Source organism: Puma concolor, chromosome B1 (assembly GCF_028749965.1).
Source record: "Puma concolor isolate L17-30 chromosome B1, mPumCon1.1.hap2, whole genome shotgun sequence".
NCBI lineage: Eukaryota > Metazoa > Chordata > Mammalia > Carnivora > Felidae > Puma > Puma concolor.
Window position 1 is genome coordinate 76,457,185 of NC_141670.1, and position 26,829 is coordinate 76,484,013.

At 43.1% G+C, this 26,829-nt stretch overlaps 2 protein-coding genes across 7 annotated transcripts in view; one reads left to right on the plus strand and one right to left on the minus strand.

The window, feature by feature from the left end:
- The window catches only part of GATB (glutamyl-tRNA amidotransferase subunit B), an 89,764-nt gene extending 68,147 nt beyond the window's left edge, over positions 1-21,617 (plus strand). For 3 of the 4 annotated variants that reach the window (XM_025921991.2, XM_086704113.1, XM_086704110.1), the window contains 3 exons: positions 570-648; positions 13,901-14,035; positions 15,557-21,617. In XM_025921991.2, the coding sequence (XP_025777776.1) occupies positions 570-648; positions 13,901-14,035; positions 15,557-15,685 (343 nt within the window). In that variant the 3' untranslated portion in view covers positions 15,686-21,617. The remainder of the gene's footprint in view (positions 1-569; positions 649-13,900; positions 14,036-15,556) is intronic. The other variant, XM_086704112.1, reaches the window with a different exon arrangement.
- A 1,388-nt stretch (positions 21,618-23,005) lies between these two features.
- FHIP1A (FHF complex subunit HOOK interacting protein 1A) overlaps positions 23,006-26,829 on the minus strand; it is a 250,330-nt gene continuing 246,506 nt past the window's right edge. For all 3 annotated transcript variants that reach the window (XM_025922080.2, XM_086704108.1, XM_086704109.1), the window contains one exon: positions 23,006-23,741. In XM_025922080.2, the coding sequence (XP_025777865.1) occupies positions 23,488-23,741 (254 nt within the window). In that variant the 3' untranslated portion in view covers positions 23,006-23,487. The remainder of the gene's footprint in view (positions 23,742-26,829) is intronic.

Below are 26,829 nucleotides of genomic sequence, written 5' to 3' on the forward strand. Positions count from 1 at the left end.
GTGGAGGAGAACAGTGTCTGTGCAGATGCCCATGGGGACAGTTAACGAAGCGGATGGCAGTCACTGCACTCTCTTAAGGAAAAGCTCTTACAATTAAAAAGAATTTATATTTGCATAAAAACACTCAGAAAAGTAGCCTTGTTAGCTCTTTTGTTTGAAGTAATTTTTAGACTGATCTTGCATTCGAAAATATTTAATTACTGAGTGGTAGGTTTTTTGTTTTTTTGTTGTTGTTGTTTTGTTTTTCTCTTGTCATGGTTCATGAATTTTGCAGCCACTCCTTTTTTTTTTTTTTTTTTTTTTTTTTTTGACTAATTAAACTGAGCAGTTGTTGCTACAACTTCTGCCAAACGGCCATTACTGTTGTGTGGTAAAACAACACTAGTCACCGAAACTTGTTATATCCTAACCTACAAAATAAATAAATAAAATAGAGCCCCATTGCCCTGTTATTTCCATTCCTGGGTGTGTTATTTAAACCTACAAAATCGAGCACTCTTCTTCTCAATGGGTGTATACTGACAGTGTGAAATGTACATTTATTTTTCTCTCCTTTTGGGGGCTGCTAGTCCTGTCACACCTTCTGTGCTGGCTGAGCTTCTCAACCTGCTGGACAGAAAAGTAATTTCTTCAGCAGCAGCTAAACAGGTATGTCCCCACTTCCTAAAGTTTCTGACTGCTCTGCTATTCCAGTAGATGTTGTATGTGAAATTCAAATGCCGTCACTAACTGAATTTCATAAAGTATTAAATGCGTGTAAGGGCTGTTTTCATACTGAAAAGGTAGAAACATTTCAGTTAGCAAATGAAAAAAGGCTGGTATATGCAATGCAGGTAGTGTGCTTTCCATCTTTGCTAAGCAGGTGGTTCCCGTGTGGTTTTGCCTGGAACGTTTTCCAAACATTTGTTTATGTGAAAGGCGGGACTGTAGCTTTTGGGGGCTTCGAAGCACATGCACTGCCCCTGTGACCCCCACGAGGCCGAAGCCAGAGCACCTTCAGCACTGCTCCCCGGCCCTCTAGTTCTTCTCAGTCCCCTGCAGGCTCCCAGCCAGTACTAGGGCCTTATTTGTCTTCATTGCATGATTGCCCCCTGAAATTTAGTCTTCCAGCAAGGAGGATGAGGTCAGACAGACTGCCTCTTGTTTAGTAGATAAAACTTTATACACATGCACAGTGTATGCAAACTGAGAAAAACAGCATCGTCATCAAAGGTGGCCTCTGCCTCGTCTCCTTTCCACCTGACAGTCATAGGTGGGTGAAAGGTTCCTGGAATCCAGAAAAGTCTTAAAGGATAAAGAACACCAAGGTGGCTGCCTTATTTAGACTTTGGGTATCAAAGCCATCAATGCTTCAGCCAGAAACTTAGTGTGACTTTAATGGTGCCTTCTGCATTTAATATTTATACCACATCAACAGTAGTGGCAGGCACAAAGTGAGGCTTTGGAAAAGCAACTGCTTTTGGCTAATTATGAGGCGCTGTGGCACTCACACCCAGCTCTGTGCAGTGAAACTGGAGACAGAACTAATAAAGTTTCTGTTTACCCACCGCCCAGTGAGGCTGTCAACTACAGGGCCCTTGGCACATGTAGGAAAGGATTTGAGTTGCCTGGATGTCAGAGGAATACAAATGTTTATGACAGTGCTCAGCAGTGACAGAAAGATTAGGTGGCCTGAGGGCATCTATATATATATATGTATGTATACATAAGAGCAGATGAATTGTAGCATTTGAAATGAAAGAAGGGAAAAAAAATCTTCCCCTTCTCACTCATCCTGCCCCACCAGACAAGGAAAAGGGAGGAAACCTAGTGCAGTGAATGTGATTGGTTCGGTAGGACCAATGGAAAATGCTAGAAGATGCTGATGGTTGGTTCAGATGTAGGTAGGGACACCTTAGATTGTATCAACTTTCAGCATGCTCAAAGGAAGCAGGGTGCATCCTGGCTGCTGTGAGGTAATCAAACTGAAATAAAAGTCTGACTAGAAAGGTGTTAAATGTATGTTGCATGAGGGAATCTCCTGTGTATATTATTGCCTTGGGGGTTTTGCTTTATTTATTTTTCTACTTTGTTTTCTGTGTTTAATAAAATCATGTATGATTTTCTGGTGGAAAAAAAAGGTATTTTTTCATTATAAAGAATTTAAGTAATATAGAAAAAGATAAAGATCTTCAAATTTTACCACCTTGAAATAACTACCATTAATATTGGGTGGACACCCTTCCAGGCATCCTTCCATGCACATGTACTATTAGAAGGATGGATTGATGGGATGGACAGACATGGAAGTTAGAGAAATAAAGACTTTAGAAAATAAGAAATAAGAGGTTATAGTGATTTTTTTTTTTTTTAGTTTATTTCTTTATGAGCCAGGCAGTTCATTGGCTTTTAGTATATCCACAAACCTATTCAGCCATCACCCTATCTAATTCCAGAACATTCTCATCACACAAAAAACCAAACCATTAGCAGTCATTCCCCCACTAACCCCTTGCCCTAGGTTACTACTAATCTACTTTCTGTCTCTGTGAATTTGCCTATTCTGGACATTTAATGTAAATAGACTTGTACAGTATGTGGCCTCTGTGTCCGGCTTATTTTACTTAACGTGATGTTTTCAAAATCCATCTATGTTTTAACATGTGCCAGTACTTCATTTCTTTTTAAGGCTAAAGAATATTCTACTGTAAGTATATGCCACATCCGTAAATGGACATTTGAGTTGTTTCCAGTTTTGGGCTCTTATTGAACATGCTGCTTTGAACATTTGTGTTCAGATGTTTTTGTGTGAGCATGTGTTTTCAAGTTAGTTACGTATAGACCTGTACGAATGGAATTTCTGGGTCATATGGTAGTTGTACATTTAACATTTTGAGGAGCCGCCCGACTATCTTCCAAACTGGCTGCACCCAGTTGCATACCCATCAGCAATGTATGAGGGTTCCTGTGTCTCCATATCCTTGCTAGCACTTGTTATTGTCTGTCTTTTTGATTATAGTCATCCTAGTAGTAGGTGTAAAGCGATAATCTCACTGTGGGCTTGATTTGCATTTCCCTAATGACCAACTATGTTAAGCATCTTTTTGTGTCTTTTGTAGGGTACTTTTTTAAAAGGAAAATGTTACAATTAACTTTTTACTGAATTTTTAAAAAGAATCCAAGTAGGTCTTGGCTTCTAGAAACCCTGTGAGCCAGAGGGTGCTCCAGTAGAGCAGACTCTCTGCTTCTACTCCTTCTTGGTGTTTCCCTCTGACGGATTGGGGTTCTGTTAGTGATTAGATGACCAGGAGATGAGGAAAAAAAAGTAGACAAAGTAACTGACTCCTAAGGATGACAGATATGTAGAAAGAGCCATCCTGTCCTTAGAACACTCTGAATTCCAAAGAATCTCCCACTTTATGTCTAATTTACTATTAACCCATCACTCTCCCTTACATCATTGCCCATTATTTCATCCCTTACACATTTCACCGCCCCTTCCTTGGAGGTACTCCGGCAGTGCTCCTGAGATTTACAGGCCTCATCCCCTTGGCACCCCAGGGGCAGGGATGTTGACAGGTTGCTATGATGCAGCACTCCTGTTTTTCAGAAACGGAAAGAGAAAAAGATTACTTATCATCATGAGCAACCTCCTGGTAACTGTGGACAAAAGCATCTCAATTCTTGTCACAGGATCTAATTCTAGCTGTTGAAGTTGTGGGTAGCGGCCCCTGTCTCCCTCACCAAGGAGAGGGCCGTCAGAGTCACGGTTCACCTGCAGACCTGCACCCCGGGATCCTGAGCCTCTTGTGAGTCAGAGACCCTGGGTGTTGTCCACAGCCAGCCACAGCCCCAGGGGAAATGGTGTGGACTGTGTGCATGCCTCCTTTGTGCACACTGGAAATAGATGTGGCTTATCCACTGTCTCTTGGGGATTGTCCGGTTAGCATTTCTAGTGGAACCAAGCCAGGTTATGATTCCATAGCAATGGAAATTGAATTTTAACATGTTAGGTGTGCCACTTAACCCGTCTCCTCTTGTCTACTTTGGGATCTGCTTTAAAGAGAAATCACCAACCCCTTTTAATGCAGAAAATGTTATATGTAATGCGGTAAAACTGTTACAAGTGATGTGATGTCTTTTTCTCCCTTTTAGTGAGTGCTTCAGTTCTATGTGCATTTTACTGTGCCCTACTTCTTTTCAGGGCTTGGGCTGATGTTTGTGCCTTTCTAGAAGAATGACCTTTCACAGTTCTTGCCTTTGAGCAGAGGGGACACCCCTTTCTGTTCCTGTCCCGGCCCCCTCCCTACCTTCTCCCTTCAACAGGCCTTTCCTCCACACTCTGACCCTGGAAACCCCTGGACAGGTGAGAGGCCCAACTGCTTTCCTTCCATCCTTCCTTCTAGATACTTTAAAAATAGCTTTAGCGAGACACAATTGGGTAGTAGTTGAAAGGGTGTGTGAATTCAGTCCCCAGGGAACTTAAGGCTGCCCTATGTGTCGGAGCCAGCTCCGTGGTCAGTGTGTGATTGGGGGTTCCCAGCTTGCGTGACCCCATGCTTTCGGTGGCCATTTAACACAGACGGCCAGCATTACCCTAAGAATCCTGTGTTAGGGACTTGGATCTTGGGTGGGCAGCAGCAGGGCCTGGGAGCTGCACTCCTAGCCAGAAACAGTTGCACTTCGATAGCACTTCCCAGGGTGGTGATTAAACACAGACAAAAGCTGAGGATTTATGCTGCAGCACGAGGCTGGCAAGTACAGAAGCCATTATGTTTGCAGCAAGAGGGCTGGGGAGCCCTCGAGTCTGGCCTGGAGGTGGAAGGCCCCTTCAGTGATTCTCACCCTGCTGGGCTTCGGCCAGGAGAGCACAGACTGTGTCTCAAACAGGAACGAGCAGAGGATTAGACAGCTGGAGTCTACTGCATCGGCCCAGGGGGCTGGGGCTGGGCTGCGGTGGCCACTCGACCAATTGAGGAAGTTAATAAGCTGGTATGTTTTCACTCTGGGAGTAGAGAACACCCCAGACACAGGGCTCCCATTTGTTCCTGGAGGCCGCTGAAATGTTTCTCCGGCGTCACTCTGTATCCCCGCCCTACCTCGCTCTACTTTCTCGGGGAGCAGCCAGCCCCTGCATTTAAAAGTATCCATCCCAGCACTGTCTTGCGTTTCCTCTTGAATGGTGTGGTTTGGCAGCGGTTCCCGAGCTGCCTCACATCGCCTCTGTTCTGGTGTTTTTGGCTCAGGCTCATCCAACCAGCGTTCGAGCCTGTCGGGTCCCACTGTATTAGGTGCCAGGCAAAGGCTGAGCCCCTGGTCAGCCTGCTCGGGTCCGCTGTGTGCTGTCAGCCACGGTGGCTGTTGCGGGCCAAGAAAAATGATGCAGGCCCAGGAGCGGCCTCCTGGGTCAGCCAGGTGTGCCAGCTTACGATTCCCAGGCCCCAGGGACCGCCCACGTCTGCTGATCTTTCCACCTCATCTGCCTATAAAGAGGTGCTGCATAGATTCCTGAGTCCTCACAGGTGATTGCACTTTTGAGCCAGGGATCTAGATCCCTCTTGAGATTTCCACATTCTCCTGCTGAATGTTGGACATTTTTTAGGCACTGTTTTAGGAGACTGTGCAGATGAACAAAATAAACACTGGTCAAAGTCTAAATACTTACCAGAGGGCTAATTTAATCATATTATAAATATACTTAATGGATTTAATTTTTTTATTAATATGAAAAGTAGTTCTGTAGCAAGTAAAACAAAAGCAGATCACAGACTGTATATATGTTGTGATTGCAACTGTGTTCCCAAAGAAAAATAGGGGAAGGAAAAACCCCAAAATACTAACATTTATTATCTTGAGGGAATGGGAAATACAGGTGATTTCTTTTTATCGTTTTTATATTTCCTTATTTTCTATAGTGAACATGTTTTTAATAGAAGTATAGTTGACACATAATCTTACATTAATTTCAGGTGTACAACTTAGTGACTTAACATTTATGTACATTATAAAATGATCACTATAACTCTGATTACCGTGTTACCAAAGTTTATTATTGACTATAGTCACTATGCTGTACTTTGACATCCCTGTGACTTGTTTTGTAACTGTAAGTTTATACCTCTTAGTCCGCTTCACATATTTCCCACAACCACCGTTTTGTTCTCTGTATCCCTGAGTCCATTTGTCTTGTGTTTTTTAGATTCCACATACAAATGAACTCGTATGATATTTTTATTTCTGACTTATTTCCCTTAGCATAGTACCCTGTAGGTCCATCTATGTTGTCACAAGTGGCACGATTTTCTTTCTTATGGCTGAGTAATATTCGTTTGTATATATATACCACATCTTCTTTATCCATTCATCTTCTGATACACACTTAGATTGCTTCCATATCCTGGCTATTATAAATAATGCTGCAGTGAACATACAGATGTATATATCTTCTCAAATTGTTTTTTTCATTTTGTTTGGATAAATATCCAGAAGTGGGATTACTGGATCATACGGTGGTTCTATTTTTAATTTTTTGAGGATCTGCCACACTGTTTTCCAGAGTGGCTCCATCAGTCTACATTCCTACCAACAGTGTATGAGGATTCCTTTTCTCCTCACCAACATTTATTGCTTCTTGTGTTTTGTTTTTAGCCATTCTGATAGAAGGTGGTACCTCATTGTGGTTTTGATTTGCATTTCCCTCAAGATTACTGATGTTGAGCATCTTTTCATGTGTTTGTTTGTCATCTGTATGTCTTCTTTGGAAAACTGTCTATTCAGGTCTTCTACCCGTTTTTTAATCAGATCATTTGACGTTTTTTGGTGTTGAGTTGTATGAGCTCTTTGTATCTTTTGGATATTAACCCCTTACTGGATATATCACTTGCAAATATCTTCTCCCTTTCAGCAAGTTACCTTTTCATTGTGTTGATGGTGTCCTTTGATGTACAAAAAAGGTTTTTGGTTTGATAGTCCCGTTTATTTTTGCTTTCATTGCCCTTGCCTGAGGAGACAAATCCAAAATAACATTGCTAAGACCAGTGTCCAAGATTTTACTGTTTTAAGAGTCTTATAGTTTCAGGTCTACATCTCCGTCTTTAATCCATTTTGAGTTAATTTTTGTAAATGGTGTAAGAAAGTGGTAGTTTGATGATTTTGCATGTAGATTTATTATATTGCATTATATTCATTGACTCCTTTGTCATAGATTCATTGAACATATCAGTATGGTTTTATTTCTGGCCTCTGTTCCATTGACCTCTGTTTTTTTTTCCCCCCCTTTTTGCCAATATCATACTGTTTTGATTACTGTAGATTTGTAGTACAGTTTGAAATCAGGGAACATGCTGCTTCACACTTTGTTTTTATTTCTCAAGATTATTGTTGCTATTTAGGGTCTTTTATGGTGGTTCCGTACAAATTTTAGGACTATTTGTTCTAGTTCTGTGTAAAATAATGTTGGCATTTTGATGGGGATTGTATTGAATCTATAGATTAGTTAGTATGGACATTTTAACAATATAAATTCTTCCAGTCAGTGAGGATGGAATATCATTCCATTTATTTGTGTCATCTTCAGTTTCTTTCATTGGTGTCTCATAGTTTTCAGAGTACAGGTCTTTCACTCTGGTTACATTTTTTCCCCCCCTAGGTATGTTATTTTTTTTTTTTTGATGCAGTTGTAAATGGGATTGCTTTCTTCTCTTTCTGGTATTTCATTATTAGAAAAGCACAACCAATTTCTGTATATTGTATCCTGCAACTGGATTTGTTTATTCTAATAGTTTTTTGGTGGAGTCTTTAGAGACTTCTTAGTATCATGTCATCCATAAATAGTGACAGTTTAACTTCTTCCTTGCCAATTGGATGCCTTTTCTTTCTTTTTCTCCCCTGATTGCTAGGACTAAGCTAGAACTTACAGTACTATGTTGAATAAGATAGTGGCAGGAGTGGCCATCCTTGTCTTGTTCCTGATGTTAGAGGAAAAGCTTTCAGCTTTTACTGTTGAATACGTTAGCTGTACGTTTTGCATATATGGTCTCTATTATGTTAAAGTGTGTTTCCTCTCTAGCCACTTTGTCATAAATGGATGTTGAATTTTGTCAGAGGTTTTTTTTTTTGCATCTACTGAGATTATTACATGATTTTTATCCTCATTTTGTTAATGTGGTGTATCATGTTGGTTGATCTGTGTATGTTGAACCATCCTTGCATCCCTGGAATAAATCACTCTTGATCATGGTGTATGATCCTTTTCACATACTTTTTAATTCAATTTGTTAACATTTTGTTGAGGATTTTTGCATCTGTTGTTGATCATGAATATTGACATGTTATTTTATTTTTTTAATTTTTTTTTGGTAGTGTCCTTGGTTTTGTTATCAAGGTAATGCCAGCCTTGTACAATGAATTTGGAAGTGTTCCTTCCTCTTCAATTTCTTTAACAATTGTTTGAGAAGTATAGGTTAACTCTTTTAAAAATGTTTGGTAGAATTTGCCTGTGAAGCTGTCTAGGCCTGGACTTTCGTTTGTTGAGAAATTTTTATTACTGATTCCATTTCATTATTGGTAATTGGTCTGTTCAGATTTTCTATATCTTCCTGATTCAGTTTTGGAAGATTATATGTTTCTAGGAATTTATTCATTTCTTCTAGATTGTTCAGTTTGTTGGCATACAAGTTTTCACAGTTGTCTCTTACAATCTTTAGTATTTCTCTAGTATCAGTTATAACTTCTCTTTCATTTCCTATTTTATTTGGAACCTCTTTTTTCCTCAATGAGTCTGACTGAAGGTTTGCCAATTTGGCTTATCTTTTCAGAGAAATAGCTCTTGGTTTCATTTATCTTTTCTATTTTTCTTGTTTTGTTTTTTGGTGTCTATTCATTTCCACTCTGATCTTTATTATTTCCTTGCTTCTACTAAGCTTGGGCTTTGCTTGTTCTTTTTCTAGATCCTTTAGGTGTAACGTTAGTTTGAAACTTTTCTTGTTTCTTGACGTGGGCCTGGATTGCTGTAAACTTCCCTCTTACGACATTTGTGCTGTATTCCATAGATTTTGGAATGTATGTTTCCATTTTCATTTGCCTCGAGGTATTTTTATTATTGCATCTTTGATTTCTTTGTTGACCCATTGGCTGTTCAGTAGCATGTTGTTTAGCCTCCATGTTTCTGTGTTTTCCAGGTTTTTTTTCCTTGAAATCAGTATCCTTGAAATACAGTCATGGTCAGAAAAGATGTTTGATACGATTTAAGTCCTCTTAAATTTATCAAGACTTGTTTTGTGGCCTCACATGTGATCTGTCCTGGAGAGTGTTCCATGTGCACTTGAAGAAAATATGTATTCTGCTATTTTGGGGTGGTAGGCGTCCATCTGGTCTATTGTGTGATTTAAGGCTACTGTTTCCTTATTGATTTTCTGTCTGGGTGATCTTTCCATTGCTGTAAGTGAGGTGTTACAGTTCCTTACTATTATTGTACAGTTGACCCTTGAACGACACAGGTTTGAACTATGCGGGTCCACTTACAGGTTTTTTTTCAACATATATTAGAAAGTTTTTATTTTGTAAATATAATTTTTTTCACAATGTCTTTATTTTTGCTGTATACATATAACAGTGTTTTGTATAAGACAGTATTAATATAGGTACTACATGATACTTGTAAATGTACATTAACTTATGGTATTGATGAGTACAGTAATATATTTCTCTTATGATTTTCTTAATAACATTTTCTTTCCTCTAGTTTATTGTAAATATATCTAACATACAAAATATAATACTTTATAATATAAAAGTATATAATATATCTAACATACAAAATGTGTTAACAACTGTTTATGTTTTCAGTAAGGCTTCTGGTTTACAGTAAGCTGTTAGTACTTAAGGTTTGTGGAGTCGAGAGTTATATGTGGTTTTTGACTGCACAGGTGATCAGCACCCTTAAGCTCTGTGTTGTTCAAGAGCCTGATGTATTACTGTTAATTACTCCCTTTGTGTTAATATTTGCTTTGTATATTCAGGTGCTCCTGTATTGGGTGCAAAGATACTATAATTGTTTTGTCATCTTGTTAGATTGATCCCTTTACCATTATGTAGTGCCCTTCTTTGTCTTGTTATGGTCTTTGTTTTCAAATCTATTTTGTCTGATATAATCATTGGTACCCCAGCTTTCTTTTCATTCCCATTTACATAGAATGTCTTTTTCCATCCCTTCACTTTCAATCTTTGTGTGTCTTTATGTCTGAAATGAGTCTCTTGTAAGGTAGCAAATGTGGGTCCTGGGTTTGGCGGGGGGGGGGGGGGGGGGGGTTGTTGTTGTTTTGTTTTGTTTTTTTAATTCATTCAGCCACCTGATGTTCTTTGAATAGAACATTTAATTCATTTACATTTAAAGTAATTATTGGTAGGTATGTACTTATTGCCATTTTATTAGTTGCTGGTTGTTTTTGTAGTTCTTTTCTATTCCTTTCTTGTTCTCTTGTTCTCTTCCCTTGTGGTTTGATGACTTTTAGTGTTATGTTTGAATTTCTTTTTCTTTTTATTGTGTGTGCCTATTACAGGTTTTGGTTTACGGTTACCATGAGGTTCATAATATACCCTACATATATGGCAGTCTGTTTTAAGTTAATGGTCACCTAAGTTCAAATACATTCTACAAGCACTATGGTTTTCCTCCCCTTTCCATTGTTTTGATGTCATATTTTCAGTCTTTTTGTATATTGCTTAACTAATTTTTATAGATTAGCTGATTTTACTTTTGTCTTTTAACCTTCATACTACCTTTACTGTATGTTTGCTTTTATCAGAGATTTTTTCCTTTCACAGTTCTCTTATAGTTGTGGCCTTTCCTTTTTTGTTTCCAAAAGCCCCTGTAACATTTCTTCTAAAGCTGGTTTAGTGGTGATGAACTCCTTTAGCTTTTGTTTCTCAGAAACTCTCTCCTTAATTCCAAATGATAACCTTGCCAGGTAGATTTGTGGTTGTAGGTTTTTTCCTTTCAGCACTTTGAATATATCATGCCACTCCCTCCTGGCCTACCAGATTTCTGTGGAAAAATCAGCTAATGGTCTTATGGGGTTTCCCTTGTCCATAACTAGGTGCTTTCCTTTTGCTGCTTTTAAGATTCTTTTTTTCTTTTTGCTGTTCATCTCAGGGGACTTCCACTACCCTGTCTTCCAGGTGCTGATTCATATTTGCTCTTGCTTCCTTCTACTGTATTTTTCATTTCAGTTATTATATTTAGCTCTCATTGGCTCTTTTTCATATTTTCTCTTTGTTGGAGTTCTCACTGTATTCATTTTTCTCCCAAGTTTGGTAAGCATCTTTATGGCTGTGACCTTGAACTATTTATCAGGTAGATTGCTGACCTCCATTCTGTTTAGTTCTTTTTTTGAGGTTTGTCTTGTTCTTTTGTTTGGAACATATTCCTCGGTCTCCTCGTTTTGCCCGACTCTCTGTATTTGTTTCTATGTACTAAGCAGATCAGCAACATTGCCCAGTCTTGAGGAATGAAGAAGGTATGTGCTGATCCCGACTACTCCCCAGGGGTGGTGCACAGGAGCTGCTTGGAGGGGCACCTCAGGGGAACATCTGGGTGGGTTGAGCAGTGCTTGCAGGGTAGATGGAGAGTATCAAAGATGGTGCCCACCTCCATTGCACGAGAAAGTTCCCACAAATCCATGCACCTCTGGCACATACCCTAAGGGTAGTCAATAAATCTCCTCCTTATATGGCCCAAGCACTTTTCTTTTTTTCTTTTCTTTTTTTTTTTTTTTAACCTTTGTTTATTTTTGAGAGAGAAAGAGAGAATGCAAGCAGGGAAGGGGCAGAAAGAGGGAGACACAGAATCCAAAGCAGGCTCCAGTCTCTGAGCTGTCAGCACAGAGCCTGAACTCACAGGCTTGAACTCACGAACCACAATATCATGACCTGAGCCAAAGTCGGACGCTCAACCTACTGAGCCACCTAGGCACCCCAGCCTGGCACTTTTCAAACGGCTGCCCCTGAGCTGGGTGTCAGAGTGAGTTTGTACTCCAACCTTTTAAGAGCAGAACCTCATTTCCTGTAGCCCTTGTGCTCTCCCGGAGCTAAACCCTGCTGATTTTTAAAGGCACACATTACTGGGGGGCTCATCTTCCCAGTACAGGTCCCCGGGGCAGCAGTGCCTGACGAGCCTGAATCCTAAACTCCTCAGGGGGGACCTCTGCATTGATTTCCCTCCTACTTGTGGACTGCCACGCCAGGCGTGTAGGTCCTGACTAGACCACGTCTCTGCCCCTCCTGCCCACCTCACTTTAGGTCTTTAGTTGTGGAAGAGCTGTTCTGCTAGTCTTCAGGTTGTCCTCAGAGACGATTGTTCTGGATGTAGTTGTAGTTTTGGTGTGTCCTTGGGAGGAGACAAATTCAGGATCTTCTTACTCCGCCATTTTCATCCTATCCTCCCCAACATGTATTTACTCATATAATTAGAAACAATGTTTTGCAGTTTAAGAAATTTAAGAAATTTCTAATCTAAGAAGTAGATGAGAGAAATTCTTCAGACTTGCTTTTCTGCCTTACACATTGTTCCGTTACCCCTATGCTGCTGATGCTCCACTAAGAAGTTTGTTGAAGGCAGGGAAAGTTCTTACCTGTTTTTGAGCCCTTCTCCCTCAATGCCTCACCCATTTTCTGGCTGAAAAAATAGTTGAAAAGTTGGTTGGACGCATATATAGTCCGTGTTTTTCTAAGAGCAGGGACAGGTTTTCTCTAAGCAGCCAGGCCTGTGCAGCAGTAGCCAGAGGGGTGCCCTGCGGGGGGGCTTCTAGGAAGACCCACCAAAGACACCGCTCAGCCACAGTCACCGTGAGTATTCTGATAGCTGAGCGGAAGGTGCACGGACCATTGTAGCCACGGTAAATATTTGTGGTTTGTCTTTGTCCAGACTGGGGAAACCTTTGAGCCCTGCAGAGATACAAAGCATCTTCCCCTTCATTTGCTTTGCCCTGTGTGCTAATTATTGACAAGCTCCATATTTCTGGGAGGAATGGCTCCTGGCTGGCCTGTCCTGAGCCCGAATGTTCATAAGGAACATCCAGTGCTCAGTACTGACTGCTGGCAGAGGTGAAGGAGGTGCCGCAGGAGACTAACAGGGGAGCCCATGCCCCACCCCTTGCGTTTACACTAGAAAAACAAGAGGAAGGAGGAAAACTACCGTAGGAAATGCCTTCTTTAAAAATGTATTCCTTTCTTCCCCAACTTTGATAAGTCTGGGGATTTGTTGCTGTTATTTATTTATTTTTTTTTTTTAGGTAGAAAAATACACCATTAACATTCGTTATCGTAGCCAGATTTGGGTCTAGCTCCACCAGTAGGGGATAAACGTGGCATGGCAGAGGCCCCTGTGGATTATGATTTATGTTTTTAGTTATTTTCCCTTTTGTAACTTATTATGGGGCCACTTTCTTGCCCCCCTGAAATCATAATTCCCAGCAGGCTGAGCTTTCTGGACTTCATCTCAGTGCAGTGGTTACATCCCTCAGCCTGTGCTGCCCCTGCCTTCAACAGAATAATAGCACCTCAACTAATTTATGCAGCGGGCGTGAAGCAGAGCTGGCCCTGGCCCTCTGACTCCTGGCGGCAGGGGCCCTGTGAGTCCTCAGCTCCCAGCTCCTCCCAGCCTCTCCCGGCCATGTGGTTTGAGTCCATGAGTGGGAAGGGCCCGCTGTCCCCACGGGCCCCGTCTCAGGCTCTGTTCTGTGGGAACAGCCCAGCCTGGGTAGACTGTCCAGGTGCTTCAGGAGAGACAGGGAATTCCCATGGGGCAGGCCCGCACATCTGGGAATTCACTGAATCTGCTCTACCTCAGCTCCGCTTGTCCTGGCCGTGGCAGGTGGAGCAGGTCCTCACTTCTCCGCCCCTCTCTCCCTCCTCTGGCCCGTAGGTGTTTGAGGAATTGTGGAGGAGTAAAGGGAAGACTCCATCACAGATTGTTTCAGAAAGGAAGCTTGAACTGATGCAGGATGAAGAGGCACTGGAACGGGTGTGCCACGCCGTGATGGAGGGGCATCCTCAAGTGGTAATTAACGGTCACCACAGGGTGGAGAGGGTCTACTCTCCTGGTCAGGCCAGGACAGGGCCAGCCCGAGGACTCGGCCAGGAGCCTCTCCACTGCTCCCTTTCACCGCCCAGAGGCACTTCCTAATTAGGGCCGGCCCAGCTTGCTCAGCAGTTCCCTAAAACACTTTATCCGTTTTTAGCTAAGGTCAAGAGCTGAAATTTGGTGACTATTAGAAAAATACCACATTTCCTAGAAGGAAAATCCACCCCTGGAGTCTCATCTCATGCCGTTCAGTTTACAGGGGTGTTTATTGGGCTCACCGGATCCAAGTTTTGACCTCCCAGCACGGCACCCTCTCCCAGGGCGGGCACTTTGAGTCTGTTACCACTCACTCTGCTTTATAAGGAGACCGCTCACTAACAAGCCAGCAGGCATGACTGCAGAAAGGGAAGAAAGATGGGCAAACACTTTAGCTCCATGCCTAAAAAAGGTGGGAAGAAAGGCAGAAAGGGAAATTACTTGTAAATTATGGAGAAAATCCTTGACAGGAGCGTAGCTGAAAACCAAGTCATTCTGTGTTCTGAGCACAGAACAAAATATAAAAGCGAAAATGAGTGCCATCCCTTCCTCCCCAAGTCTAATCATACTGTCTAGAGATTTTTTAGTGGGTAAAAAATTGCTAGCATCTCTTTCAGAATAATACCCACCCACCCATCGGCTTGCCGGGGACACTAACAGCTCTGAAAAGAGCTCTCGATAAGGAAAATGAGCTTGTGCTGGGTCCAGCAATCTCCGTCTTCCTGCCTCATCTGTAGTGACTGATAAAGACACACTTTCAGTTTCGGACTCGTCCTGCGGCACTGAGTACAGATGCCCACAGACGTTATTACCCATCAAGATGCCGCAGAGCCGGAGCTCGGGGTGGGTGGCCCTGACAGTCAGTGGCTACTTGATAGGAAGCTGGCGCCTCCTTCTTTTGTTGTCCCCATCCTGCCCACCACAGTGCACTCCCCAACCCCCGTGCTCCGGGACAGCTGCCATTTTTCGGATTTGTCTTCTGACAAACACGTGTCCTTGGCAGGCAGTGGGGGAGAAGGAAAGCCGGGCATCTCCGTGCCTGCTGACCACGGGAGGATTAGAGAAGGACCTCACTCTGACTAGACTAGATCGTTCATCTAGGGTTACTCACCCCAAGACTGAGAAGCTCTGTGTCCCTGTGTCACTGTGGCACCCAGGAGAGCACCCTCGTTCCTGCATTCCAGCTCCCTTGCTGTGGACAGTCCCTCGTCATGCACACAGCCCTCTCCTTGTCCGCTTTAATCAGAGAGCACAGTGGCAGACATCCCTGTGATGGGAGCCTAGAAACCTCCTCAGAAGTTCACACCTCCCCCCTTTCCTTTTCTCATTTTATATCTAATCCTAACAGGAAAACAAAAGAAATGAAGTTTAAGTGTCAGCAAACATAAACCTTAATTTAGCATTTTTAAGTATGCATATCATTATTTTCTCCTCTAAAACAGTTTCTATCTATCTTTAAAGGTAATGGACATGAAGAAGGGAAACCCCAGAGCCATAAACAAACTGATTGGGTTGGTACGAAAAGTAACTCACAACCGAGCAGATCCTACGGTGATAAAGGAGATCCTGGAGAAGCAGTTGTCGTCATGAGATGTTCTGGGTCCGTCTCTGCCTGAGGGACAGCAGAGCGGCCATGACTGAGAACCTGAGCCCGTGAAACCTGACATCCAGGGGCTCAACCTGCTGGCGCCTCCCAGTCTCTAGCCCCAGCTAGAGCTGTAGGCCACCCAGGGCCAGACCCGACTCTGCCCTGGGATGCTACCTGCACAGACCAGCAGCGACAGCCCCGTTTGCCTCATTGACCTGGAAGTGGTTCCAGGATGGCCGCAGTGGTGCTGAAGGAATAGCACGTTCCAGGCCTTAGTAATTCTAAACTAAGTGAAACACACGGTTTCAAGTGCTGTCACTATTCTAAGAAAACTTCCCATCCCGCACTTCTTTAACAAGTATTTCTGAGTAAGTTCCAAAAGCCAGGCACTGCTCTAGGTGCCAGGCATGAGCAGTGGTCAAGAGGGACCATGGTCTGGATGCAGTATTTTAGACCTGAAAGTAGATGAGTGGAGATGAAAACCACAACAGGACAGACATGCCAAACACACTTTTGTCTAGACAGGCCCTGCGGGGCTGGGAAGGAGGGCATTAGTCTCACTAGCCCGCACTCATGCACGGAGTAAAAGTGACATTGCCCACCTGCTCAGCTCCCCAGGGATTGCTGGGAGGTCTGAGAGTAAATGAAACATTATTTGTAATAAACAAAAAAAAAAAAGTTTTCAAATAAATTTAATGAACAAAATATATACTGAAATATCACATAAAAAATTAACTTACACGTCAAAGATTGTGCAGCTGACAAGGACCCCCGCCCACCCCACCCTCAAGCCGAAAAAAGATTAAAACAAAAAATGTAACATTAAATTGATTTGTTTTCCCTGGAAAGAATAAGATTATAAACTAGTACATCAAAATCTTGACCTTTAGCAGTAATTGTGGTGCAGTTAACAACCTCTCCGTGAAGGCTGGGTCGCCTTCACCCCTGTTCTCGTGACAGTAATGCGGCTTCTGTGTAACGCACCAGAGCACCCCTGTGTGCGCCGCGTGCCTTTGCTACCTCTGACTCATGGTGCTCAAAGACCACTTTCACAAATGCTGTCTTGTAACGTGTCAAACCGTGGCATAAGAGAACAGGCTCTTCGGAGGCTCTGATTTTACATTGGCTTCTCCAGCGTACCAAGAAGAGTCCAAGCACTGCCGTCATGAACGGTGGCAGCTGGGGAACCAGAGAGAAGCAGACCTTCCCCATCGCCAGGGTGACCATGAGTGGTGCCCCAGGTGCTGGCAGTTGCTCAGGACTTCCCTAAGCATCCCCCCTACCCAGCCAAAAGAGCAGGGACAGAAAGGAAACCAGACAAGAAGAGGTAAGGTTTTTAAAAAATTGTGACAGAATGGCTCAGAATTGTGCGAGAATGTGTTACCTCACGCAGCAACCACGTGCCTGCTCCGCGTGCATTCTGTTCCAACACTGACGACCTACTGGACCTAGAAGTAGAATATTCTCTTTTCTATAGAGAGAGAGGCTGAGTCCAACTTCTCTCTGCACTTTGCAAGTCTGAATTACAAATGGGGCAGGACAGCCTGAGCCTGGATTCTGGCAGGATGGTTTTCTCAGGAATAATACGGTTCAGTTTTGTCTTAAAAACTCCCATTTTCACCAAAGGTCTGGCTTCTTGGTAATCAAATGTTACAAAAGATGATACTGGAGGATCTTTCCAGACCCTTTTAAATCAAGGCCTTGCTAAAATGGGTGATGGGGGAGGGGAGGCAGCCAGATGAAGACAAATCACCAAAATTATGTCCAGTGTAGACTGTATTATGGACTGATCATTTCCAGAGAAAAATGCCATGGAGACACCTGATCTTTATAGTGCTGTCTACCTCTGACAATTGCCCGTGGTCTTGAATGCCCACTTCTGAAATCCCGAGAATTAGACAGTTATAACTGCTAATAGAAAAAGTAAAATCAAAACACAGCTCAGATTATCTTACTCAGAACCTGACTATATATTCAAAAGACCTATTTGCATAACAGAAACTCACAAAGTATGGCTCTACTCATAAACAGGTCTCAAGTACAGTTTTAAATACATCTTTGCATGAGTGAGAATTTAGTCTGGTTCGTTGCTGTTCCAACAAAAATCACAAGATGTGTGAGTTGGTGTCATGTGAAGCCACTGCCATCTGTCATTGGAATCCACACACCTGTAGGCTGGGAGGGAAATGTGCTGGAAAACTGGCTCATCCCCAGGATGGCGTGAACCAACCGGACCTGGTCATGCCCAAACCATGTGTTCTGTTGGTTGACAGGGAAGTTGGCTGGTTGGTTGGCTGGCTGGTTCTGGCAGAAAGGAAGCTCAGCCTCAACACTTAGCATGGTACCTGGCACAGAGTAACTTTAGCGAATGCTGATTAAGTTTATAAAACCAAATTAGTGGACAGCCTTTTAGAATGAGAGGCTGGTGCTGCCAACAAGTAGGCTTTGAATTCTGGACAGGAGTCTAAGAAGGAGCTTCTTGACTCTGTCCAGGCATATGCACCAAGGTGAACTTCTGTTCCTCTCAAAGTATACATGCCTCAGAAAAAAAGCTAATCATTATTTATAACAAGTTTAGCATGTTTTAGCTGAGCTTATACACACACACACACACACGCCCCGCTTTTCTAATTATTGCTTATCTGCAAGAAGGCTATGAAATTTTTGAAAGTACACACCCTCCTGGAGCTTTGAGTTAGTTGATTAATTCAGTACACAGCTTATGGGAATAACCCACAATTCATACTGTGTTTTTCATTTCTACTGAATTTGCTGCATTTCAAGGACTCTACCGAGTGTTGCGGGGGCAAAACACTAAGTCTATCTCAAGGGTCATGTTATTTATCCATTACCAAAAGCAGCGTGGAAATGGCGGCCATGCTTCTCTGGCAGATTTCAGACAAATGTATTCATGGATTATTTGAACACAGATGACCCTAAATTGAAAGATGGCTAGAATGTGATTGAAATCCTCTCTCCTTGCCTCCCTTAATCAAATAATTTAGCAAAAAGCATTTAAGATCAACACTAAATTCCCCCTTAAAATATCTCCAGGCCAAAAAGGGGCCTTGTTACAAGCCTTCTGCAGACTCGTCCCAATAAAAAGTCCATAGACACACTCAGAAGCACAGACTTCTGCAGCCTCAGCTCCATGAAATTTATAATCTGGCCTGAGAGCTTCCATCACCCTTGTCAGGTTCTGAAATGACATAGTAAATCTAAGCTCCCCAAAAGATGCCTGAAATACATATCGAATGCATACTGACAGAGCTTATTGGCAGTCTTGTAACCGGTGTGGCTGACAATGAGTTAGGTTTACTCTCATGTCATAAGACAGGAACAAAATTCACAATGACCCAATGGGATGGGAAGGGTCAGTCCTAGCCAAAATCATCATCTGTCTTCAGATCCAAAGTGCAGAGCCAAAGAACTGAAGACTTACGCCACCCCCGCCCCCAACCCTATCCCTGTCTTCTTCCCCATAGAACGTCACCAAAAACCTTTCACGAAAGCCCTGGATAACTCGTTATCCAGTTAACGAGCTGCCAGGATAATCTGTCCTCCAAAACAAGTAATGGCCTAATAAATGCCTGAGCGTGGGGAAGATTTACTGAGGCAAAATTATCCCGAAAACAATTCTTAGTCTTCCGAGAGCTCTTCCTAAAGCATTAGGTTTATGATGGTCATTCAAAAAGGAAAAAAAGAGTCCACTCCATTTTCTTAAAATATTTCCTCAATGATGTGATTTAAGGGTGGAGTATACACTGGTCTGACAGTGTTCTAAGCTGTGATTTGATGGAGAATTAGTGCTGCGTGATTTATAGAATGATGGCTGAAGCGAGAGGGGCCTGAGAATATCTTCTCAATGACTTAAAGCTGGTGTGGCCTCAGCCCCCAGAGGACCGCTGCCTCCAGGAAAAGCCAACACTGCAGAGCTGGCTGAGCTTCGCAGCAAGCCACAAATTACACTGGTCTGGGCCAGTGGCTTGAAGTAGCACGTGCAGTAATAGCTGTCCTGCAATAAAGCGTTTCATAAAAATGGCAAGCTTGACAGCCACTTCCGTAAACACAGGACTAGTAATGAGCAATTAAACTGTACTGCCCTCAAATGAGAGCTGTAGCTGATGCTGCACATCCTTAACCTCACACCAGTGACACGGCCCACCCCAGCCAGGGCAGCGCTTCCCTCACGAATCTAGACACGCCCGATCCCGATTCCGAATGAGCGGTGCTTCCACGGCGCAGAACCTCCAACCAGATCTGGACATCAACCCACATGACCGTGGCATCCCAGCCGATTCAGAGACCATTTTCAACCCTGAGTACCACTGGCCACCCAAACTGAACAGGCAACCCAAATATTCTCGTATCCTGTTTCTGGAGTCTATTTGTAAGAGGATGCTCTCCCCATAATTCCAAAGCTCTGTGAGGTCTTTCTTAATGGACTGAAAACCAACAATTATGTATGACCTAAATCAAAGGCACTTGCTGAGCAAAAGATACTCCCGAGGACCCAAAAAAGAACTGAATGCATCCTCCCTACATGTGACAGAGACCTCAGTTCCAAGCCATCAATACGTCAAAGTATTTTCCAAGCCAGTACTGGGTAAAGAGGGGAAAATTCCAGAATTCCTTTAAATACTGAGGAAAGGAAGTTATCTATTAATAAAGGAAATCACATCTCTTTAATTGGTTACTCTGGCACCCCCCTTTCATGGCTGGGAAATTGTTTATACCCCAAAAGCTGTACGTTAGCCTAAATTCACCTGGAATTTGTTTATAATTTTTAAAATTTAGTTGGTTGTTTCTAAAGATCTATTTTAAATATCCCAGTGCACACATATACTTTGAATCATAAAATTCACTCCATCTGGAACTTTACCTCAGACCCTGCACTGGGAATTGAAAGGCATGTGTGATGTTCCAGGAATCCTCAAGTTGTTTTCACTGCCCAGGACCATCAGGCTAGACACAGGGACTCTGGTCTCAGGCCTGCAGCAAAGGGTTTGTGCCCACTGTGCCTGCCAACAGGTAGCACAGCATCTGAGTGGGAGCCTGTCGTATGGAGCAGGGACCACACTCTCGGACCACATTTTAAAGCACGCCAAATATCTTTACAAATTTTCCCTACATTACAAAAAAGAATTTCTGCAGGCCCCTCTGACTACTTTATGATTTTTACCATGATTTTTTCCCACCAAGGAATTACCATTGTCACCCACCTACGGTACAGTATCTCCATATCTTCCTAGATCAAAGTTCATTCCTCCACCCCCCCCTCTCCCCCCCCCCCCCACCATATTTGCTTTTCTCTTATTTATAGCCTCAGGACTCTGCTGTTTTTCCTCTGGTATGTCCACACTATTGCCACAACCATCCTTACCTAAGCTACCTGGCTGTTTCACTCCACCGTGTGGATTTTCCAGTTCTCTATAATGCATTTCCAAGTCAGATTTCTGACTTCATTTTGAAAACCCCTGAACACAATACTGTGGAGGAGGCCTATAATGGATGCAGAAAGATGAACCAGTTTCCAATTCCAAATAGGGTTATCATGTGAGTTTGCTACCGGCACCCCACCACGGGAGCTAATTTTACTGTCTCCCACCCCCGACACTGATCATCTCTGCCCTTCTTTAAGGTAAGTCTAGTTCAGTACCTATTTTTAAAAATGCTAAGAGGTACAAAAGCAATCTCTTTCCAAAAGGGCACCCTCTACACAGGGGACTACAGTGGTCTATAATAAAGCAATATGGACTGAAGAATCAACACCATCACCAGATAATGGAGAGAAGCGTAAATCAAGCCAAAAAGCCAATGAACACACTTTCCAGGTATGACTGCAGCATTTTCTGTACCTGTTCAGTCCAAACTGGTAGGTAAATACTTGTCCAAAACGAAGCTAGAGGATAATAAATTACAGCTTACATTCCATCTTCCTGTTCCTCTTTCTTAATCTACCTTGAGCCACCTTCTTTTCCAGTGGAGACCTGGGGGTTTGCGAATACAAGGCTGTGCCAGGAAGCCAGGCCAGTCCGCTGGGCCTCATACATTCCTGCGGCTGTACCACAGCTGGGCAAACCATTTTCCAAGACAGACAAATGTGACGTCAGAAACATACAATAGGTCAACATCTTTGGTTTCTTGCTTAGACTTAGAAACACTGTGAGGCTGGCCGCTGAGAGCCTCCTTGCCCAGGCCAGGTCTCCTGGGGTCCACATTCCATGGGCTGGCTAGCTCTCAATACAAAGCTGCTTCAAGAACCGTGAAACACTGAAGGGCAGCCTCTGCTCTGCAAGGTCTCAGATGGGATTCTTTCCTCCACTGCCCTCCTCTGCTACGGGCCTGATTAAAATCATACCAGTCCTCCTGAGGCACAACTGCCAGACCTGTGGCTGCCCCCAGGGCTCAGCAGCGATGCCCACGAAGAAAACAAGAACTGGGAAGAACTGGGACTTCCCGTTTCCCCCCAAACAGGGAGGCCCACCCTTGTTATGTGCTCCTCCCCTGCTCAAAATAGAGGGGAGTGGAACTCAATGTCCACAAATATCAGCTGTTCATGGTCTCGTTTTTTAGCAGACAGTTATTGTGTGTGTTTCCCCCTCTTTGGTGGTTTAAGGAGACCGGTGGCGCTAAGTATAATTATGCCTGGAGCAGGCTGCAAAGCAGCACAGAGGCACTAATGCATCGTGTGGGGGCCTTCTAATGAACCCCATTACTCAGAAGGCAGCATTTCTGTGTGTAGTGAGTCACCAGCAGGCACTTGGCTTCGCAGGGCTTCCTGTGACCCGTCTGCATTTACATTCCAGGTCCCAAAGTGTACAGTGCTTGTTTCTCTACAAAGTGCAACATACTAGAAAAAGCAAACAGGATCTAAAATAATTGCCAATGTTTTTATAGATTTCATTTAGTTCACCTTTATCCTTTCCCCTGCCCCATACTCCTCCCTACCCCCCCAAAACCCACTGTGAAATAGCTTCACAAAATCTTTTATAAAACACAAAACAATGATACCCGAGTATATGATACCCCACTTTCTCCACCAGATCAAACTTCTAAAAACTAATGTAACGGTTTGCCTATGTAGATTTCATTTTGCGCAAATCTTACTAAAATAAAACTATTTCCAGTGTTTAGGAAGTGATACACTGATTAAAGAAAGCTCTCAAGCAACAAGAAAATTTCCCTGCATTCCAAATTATCCACGATGACATCTGACTTCCCAGGCAAACAGCTGAAACCAATGGATTTGCCTGCAACATAAGGCAACACATGTTGGGCAGAGTGCAAATCTTGGAAGTAAGATGCAAAGGGACACCTGATACATGCTTGTGTGATAGAGGAAAGCGGGGCCCCATCTTTATTCTTCCCTTTTAGAAAAGGGAAACCAAAATGCAGAAGGCAACCGGAACAGATGTTCATTCATGTGTTATTTGAAGAGCTGAGCCTTCTAACCCGGGGTACTTCCAGAAATCATGGAACCCCAGTATTTGCTTGGTGTGATCTAAGCTCTAAGCTGCAAGATAAGTGACTCAAAGGGATGGGAGAATACCAAAAAATTGAGGAGTAAAAAAGAAAAGAAAACCTGCCCAAGGAGTTACCAGCTTATGAGACTTACATTCTAGAGGAGGTGGAAAGACCCGGCTAGAGAAAGAGGAGGTACACAGAAAATTTCCCTCCCCACAAATCAAGTATTGTCAGGAAATATCAAAGAAATTTTTGTAAGCAGCTTTGCATTTAACATTCAGTCAAGACGCTAAAACCTTAAAAACAAGAACCTCTATTAAAAAACAAAAACAAAAAACTAACAACAGGAGTCCTCAAAGTCACCCAGGATCTTGTAGCACAGAATGGAGTGTTCCTGGGCCAAGGCAGCCAGTTCCTTCAGGAACTCTGGGAAGAGGGCAGCGGCCAGCATGGTGTTCCTCACCGGCAGGGGCAGGCTTGGGGGCACCCCAGCCACCTTGGCTCTGTTTGTCAGGAAGGGCTGAAGCACTCTTGGGGGACCATCCAAAAGGTTCTTGCCAATTCCTGTCCTGGAAGCATCCTGAATGGGATCTGAAAGCAGAAAGAAAACTGTCAGGGTGACCCTCCACAGGCCTTTATGTCCACCCTCTTAAGTATGTGTGTTTGAGGGGAGGGGGCTGGTGGACTGTCTAGTCGTGGGTTCAGTTCCTAGAACCGAAGTCCGAAGACACAGCCCTTGAACATGTACCTTCTCCGCCCTGTGGCGCACACACACACGTGGCTGGGTTGCTGTCCAGCAGATAACCTCCAGCACGAGGTATGTGATGGCGAGAGTTTTATCCCAAATCCTGTGTAAGAACTTCGTGCAGCAATTGTGGCAACCCTCCATGCCCAGGACATGGTGAAAGGAAAAAATGAAAAAGGTGTCTCCTGCCACTGCATCCTACCAAGTGAAGACTTAACTCACCACGTGTTATCTGGGGACGTCCAGAGGCTCCACCTGCTCTCCTGGTGTTGGGGGAACCATCCTACCTTTACCAATTAAAGCAGAGCTGCAGGAGGCAAGCTGGGCTAACCAAGCCACTCCATGCTCTCTGTAGCTCCGGCCTCAAGGGCTCCCTGAGGACCCCCAGCTCTGGCTGGGATCTCCAGCCTTTTTTGAAGAACAGAATGGAAGAAGCCTTTTAAAGGTTGGAAATAACGGAGAGGAAGCTGGGTGCTAGGAAGACCGACCCAGATTGGGAACTTCCCACCACCATGGGCATCTAGTGGCAGCAAGTGGCTTAGAAGCCTCCATCGTTTTCAGGGGTTTCAATCTCAGCTTCAGTAACACGGGTCCAGGATGAGATGAGCCCAAACGTGAACATATTCAAATGATTTGCATTTCCACATCAAATCAGTTTTACTAATTAAAATGGTTCAACTTTCCCCACTATTTAATTCTTAAATATCCCCAGCCTTCATATATTTATAGGAATTATTTATGCGTCCGTCTGCCCCTACTCAAATAGGCTCACTACTCTTTATAAATCATTATATTCAAGTTCTTCATTATTTTGGCTGCTTTTTAGAATTCAGTCCCATTTTTCAACACTTCTCAGAGTGTCGCTTAACTACAGTACTAAAAATTCTTGACATTTATAGTACTTTCCACATCTCACTACTATAGTCTTTAGTGTGAAAAAAAAAATCCTCTGCTTTACTGCTTTAAATATCTTTTAGATTAGAGTTTATCACACTTCATTCCATGAAGAACTGGAAAAGTTGTAGAGGATCTGTCTGCTGCCACCTTTCAGCAGAAACACACAACACGTCCGGACAAGAAAGTGAGGACAAAAGTGTTGAGATCACTGAGGTCCATGGCCAGCCTTGGAGACCAGCCCCTGGGACCCTCACGGGAGTCCTCCAGCACCGCAGCTCTTCAAAGGGTCCAGCAAAACTCACAAAGGAAGCTGGCCTGGCTACGAGTGAGGAATGGGACACCCATAGGCAGTAATCCCAGGCCAAGACCTGCACAATCCATGGAATTCTCTTCCCCATATCTCTGCTCCTCTAGATCTCACTAGCCTCAAGAGACCCCAGTGCAGTGGTTAAGAAGAGCACACACTCTGCCACTTAGTGGCTGAGTGACATCAGGGAGGTTGCTTCACCTCTCTGTACTTTAATGTCCTCATGTGTCAAAAGCTCACAGATTTGTAAGGATTAAGTGAGTCAATAGGAAACTCAACCCCCAGAACACAAATAATCCAATTAAATATGGGCAAAAGACCTGAATAATGAGACCACAATGAAATCTCACTTTGCAACTGTCTGCATGGCTAAACTCAGAAACAAGAAATGACAGGTGTTGGCGAGAGTGTGGAGAAAAAGGAACCCTATTGCACTGTTTGGTGGGAATGCAAAGTGGTGCAGCTACTGTGTAAAACATTATGGAGGTTCCTCAATAAAATTAAAAATAGAATTATCGTATGATCCAGTAATTCTACTTCTGCGTATTTACCCAAAAAGAACAAAAACACTAATTTGAAAGATCTATGCAGCCCTCTGCTGCATCATTATTTACAAGAGCCAAGATACAGAAGTAACCTAAATGTCCATCAATGGATGAGTGGATAAGAAGATACAGTACATATATAATGGAATATTACTCAGCCATAAAAAAGAACGAGCTCTTGCCTTTTGCAAAAGGTGGACGAACCTGGAGAGTATTCTGCTAAGTGAAATAAGTCAGACAGAAAAAGACAAATGCCGTATGATTTCACTTACATGTGAAATTTAAGAAACAACACAAATGAACAAAGAAAAACAAACAAAAAAAAAAGACTCTTAAATATAGAGAACAAACTGATGGTCACCAGAGGAGGGATGGGTAGGGAGACGGGTGAAACAGATGAAGAGGATTAAGAGGTATAAACTTCTAGTTATAAGACGAAAAGTAAAGCAGAGGGAATATAGTCAATAACACTGTAATGATGTTGTTTGGTGACAGGTGGTGACTACACTTACCGTGATGAGCACTGAGTAATGCATAGAATTGTTGAATCAATGTTGTACACTGAAAACTAATATTGTATGTTAATTATACCTCAATAAATCAACAAACAAGAGGTAAAAAAAAAAAAAATGAGCCAGTAGGCATAATGTACACAGGGACCTCTTGATGGGTCATCCATCATATCATCAGCAATTCAGCTGCCACTGACTTCACAGACTTCCTGTTTCCTGCCCCAGATGTCGTTCCCTGCTCTAGCCTCCCACCCCGTTTTATTAACCAGCAAAGGCCAATGTGGCCCTTTAACCTTGTATTGTTTGTTTTTCCTCCTCTATCAGACCTTGAGTTTTCTGAGAGCTGAGCCCCTAGGCGATGTGTCCTTCACAACACCCGACCCACTTCGTTATTCATAGCAGAAGCTAATAAACATTCGCTGAATGAACGAATGAGGGAAGGAACTGACCAACATCAGCTCTTCCCTACAACTGATCTCCCTGGATGGTTCATTTTCCTCATCTCCATCTTTCTCTTTCAAATTCACTCCTCCTTCCTCCCAAAAAAGGGTTTTTGTGGTTCATTATTCTAGCTTCATCCATGAATTCAAAAAGTGTCATGACTTTAAAAAAGTGTCATCACCAAGGCTCATTTACCCACTTGAATCCAAGAATCAAAATTGTCTTCACTAAT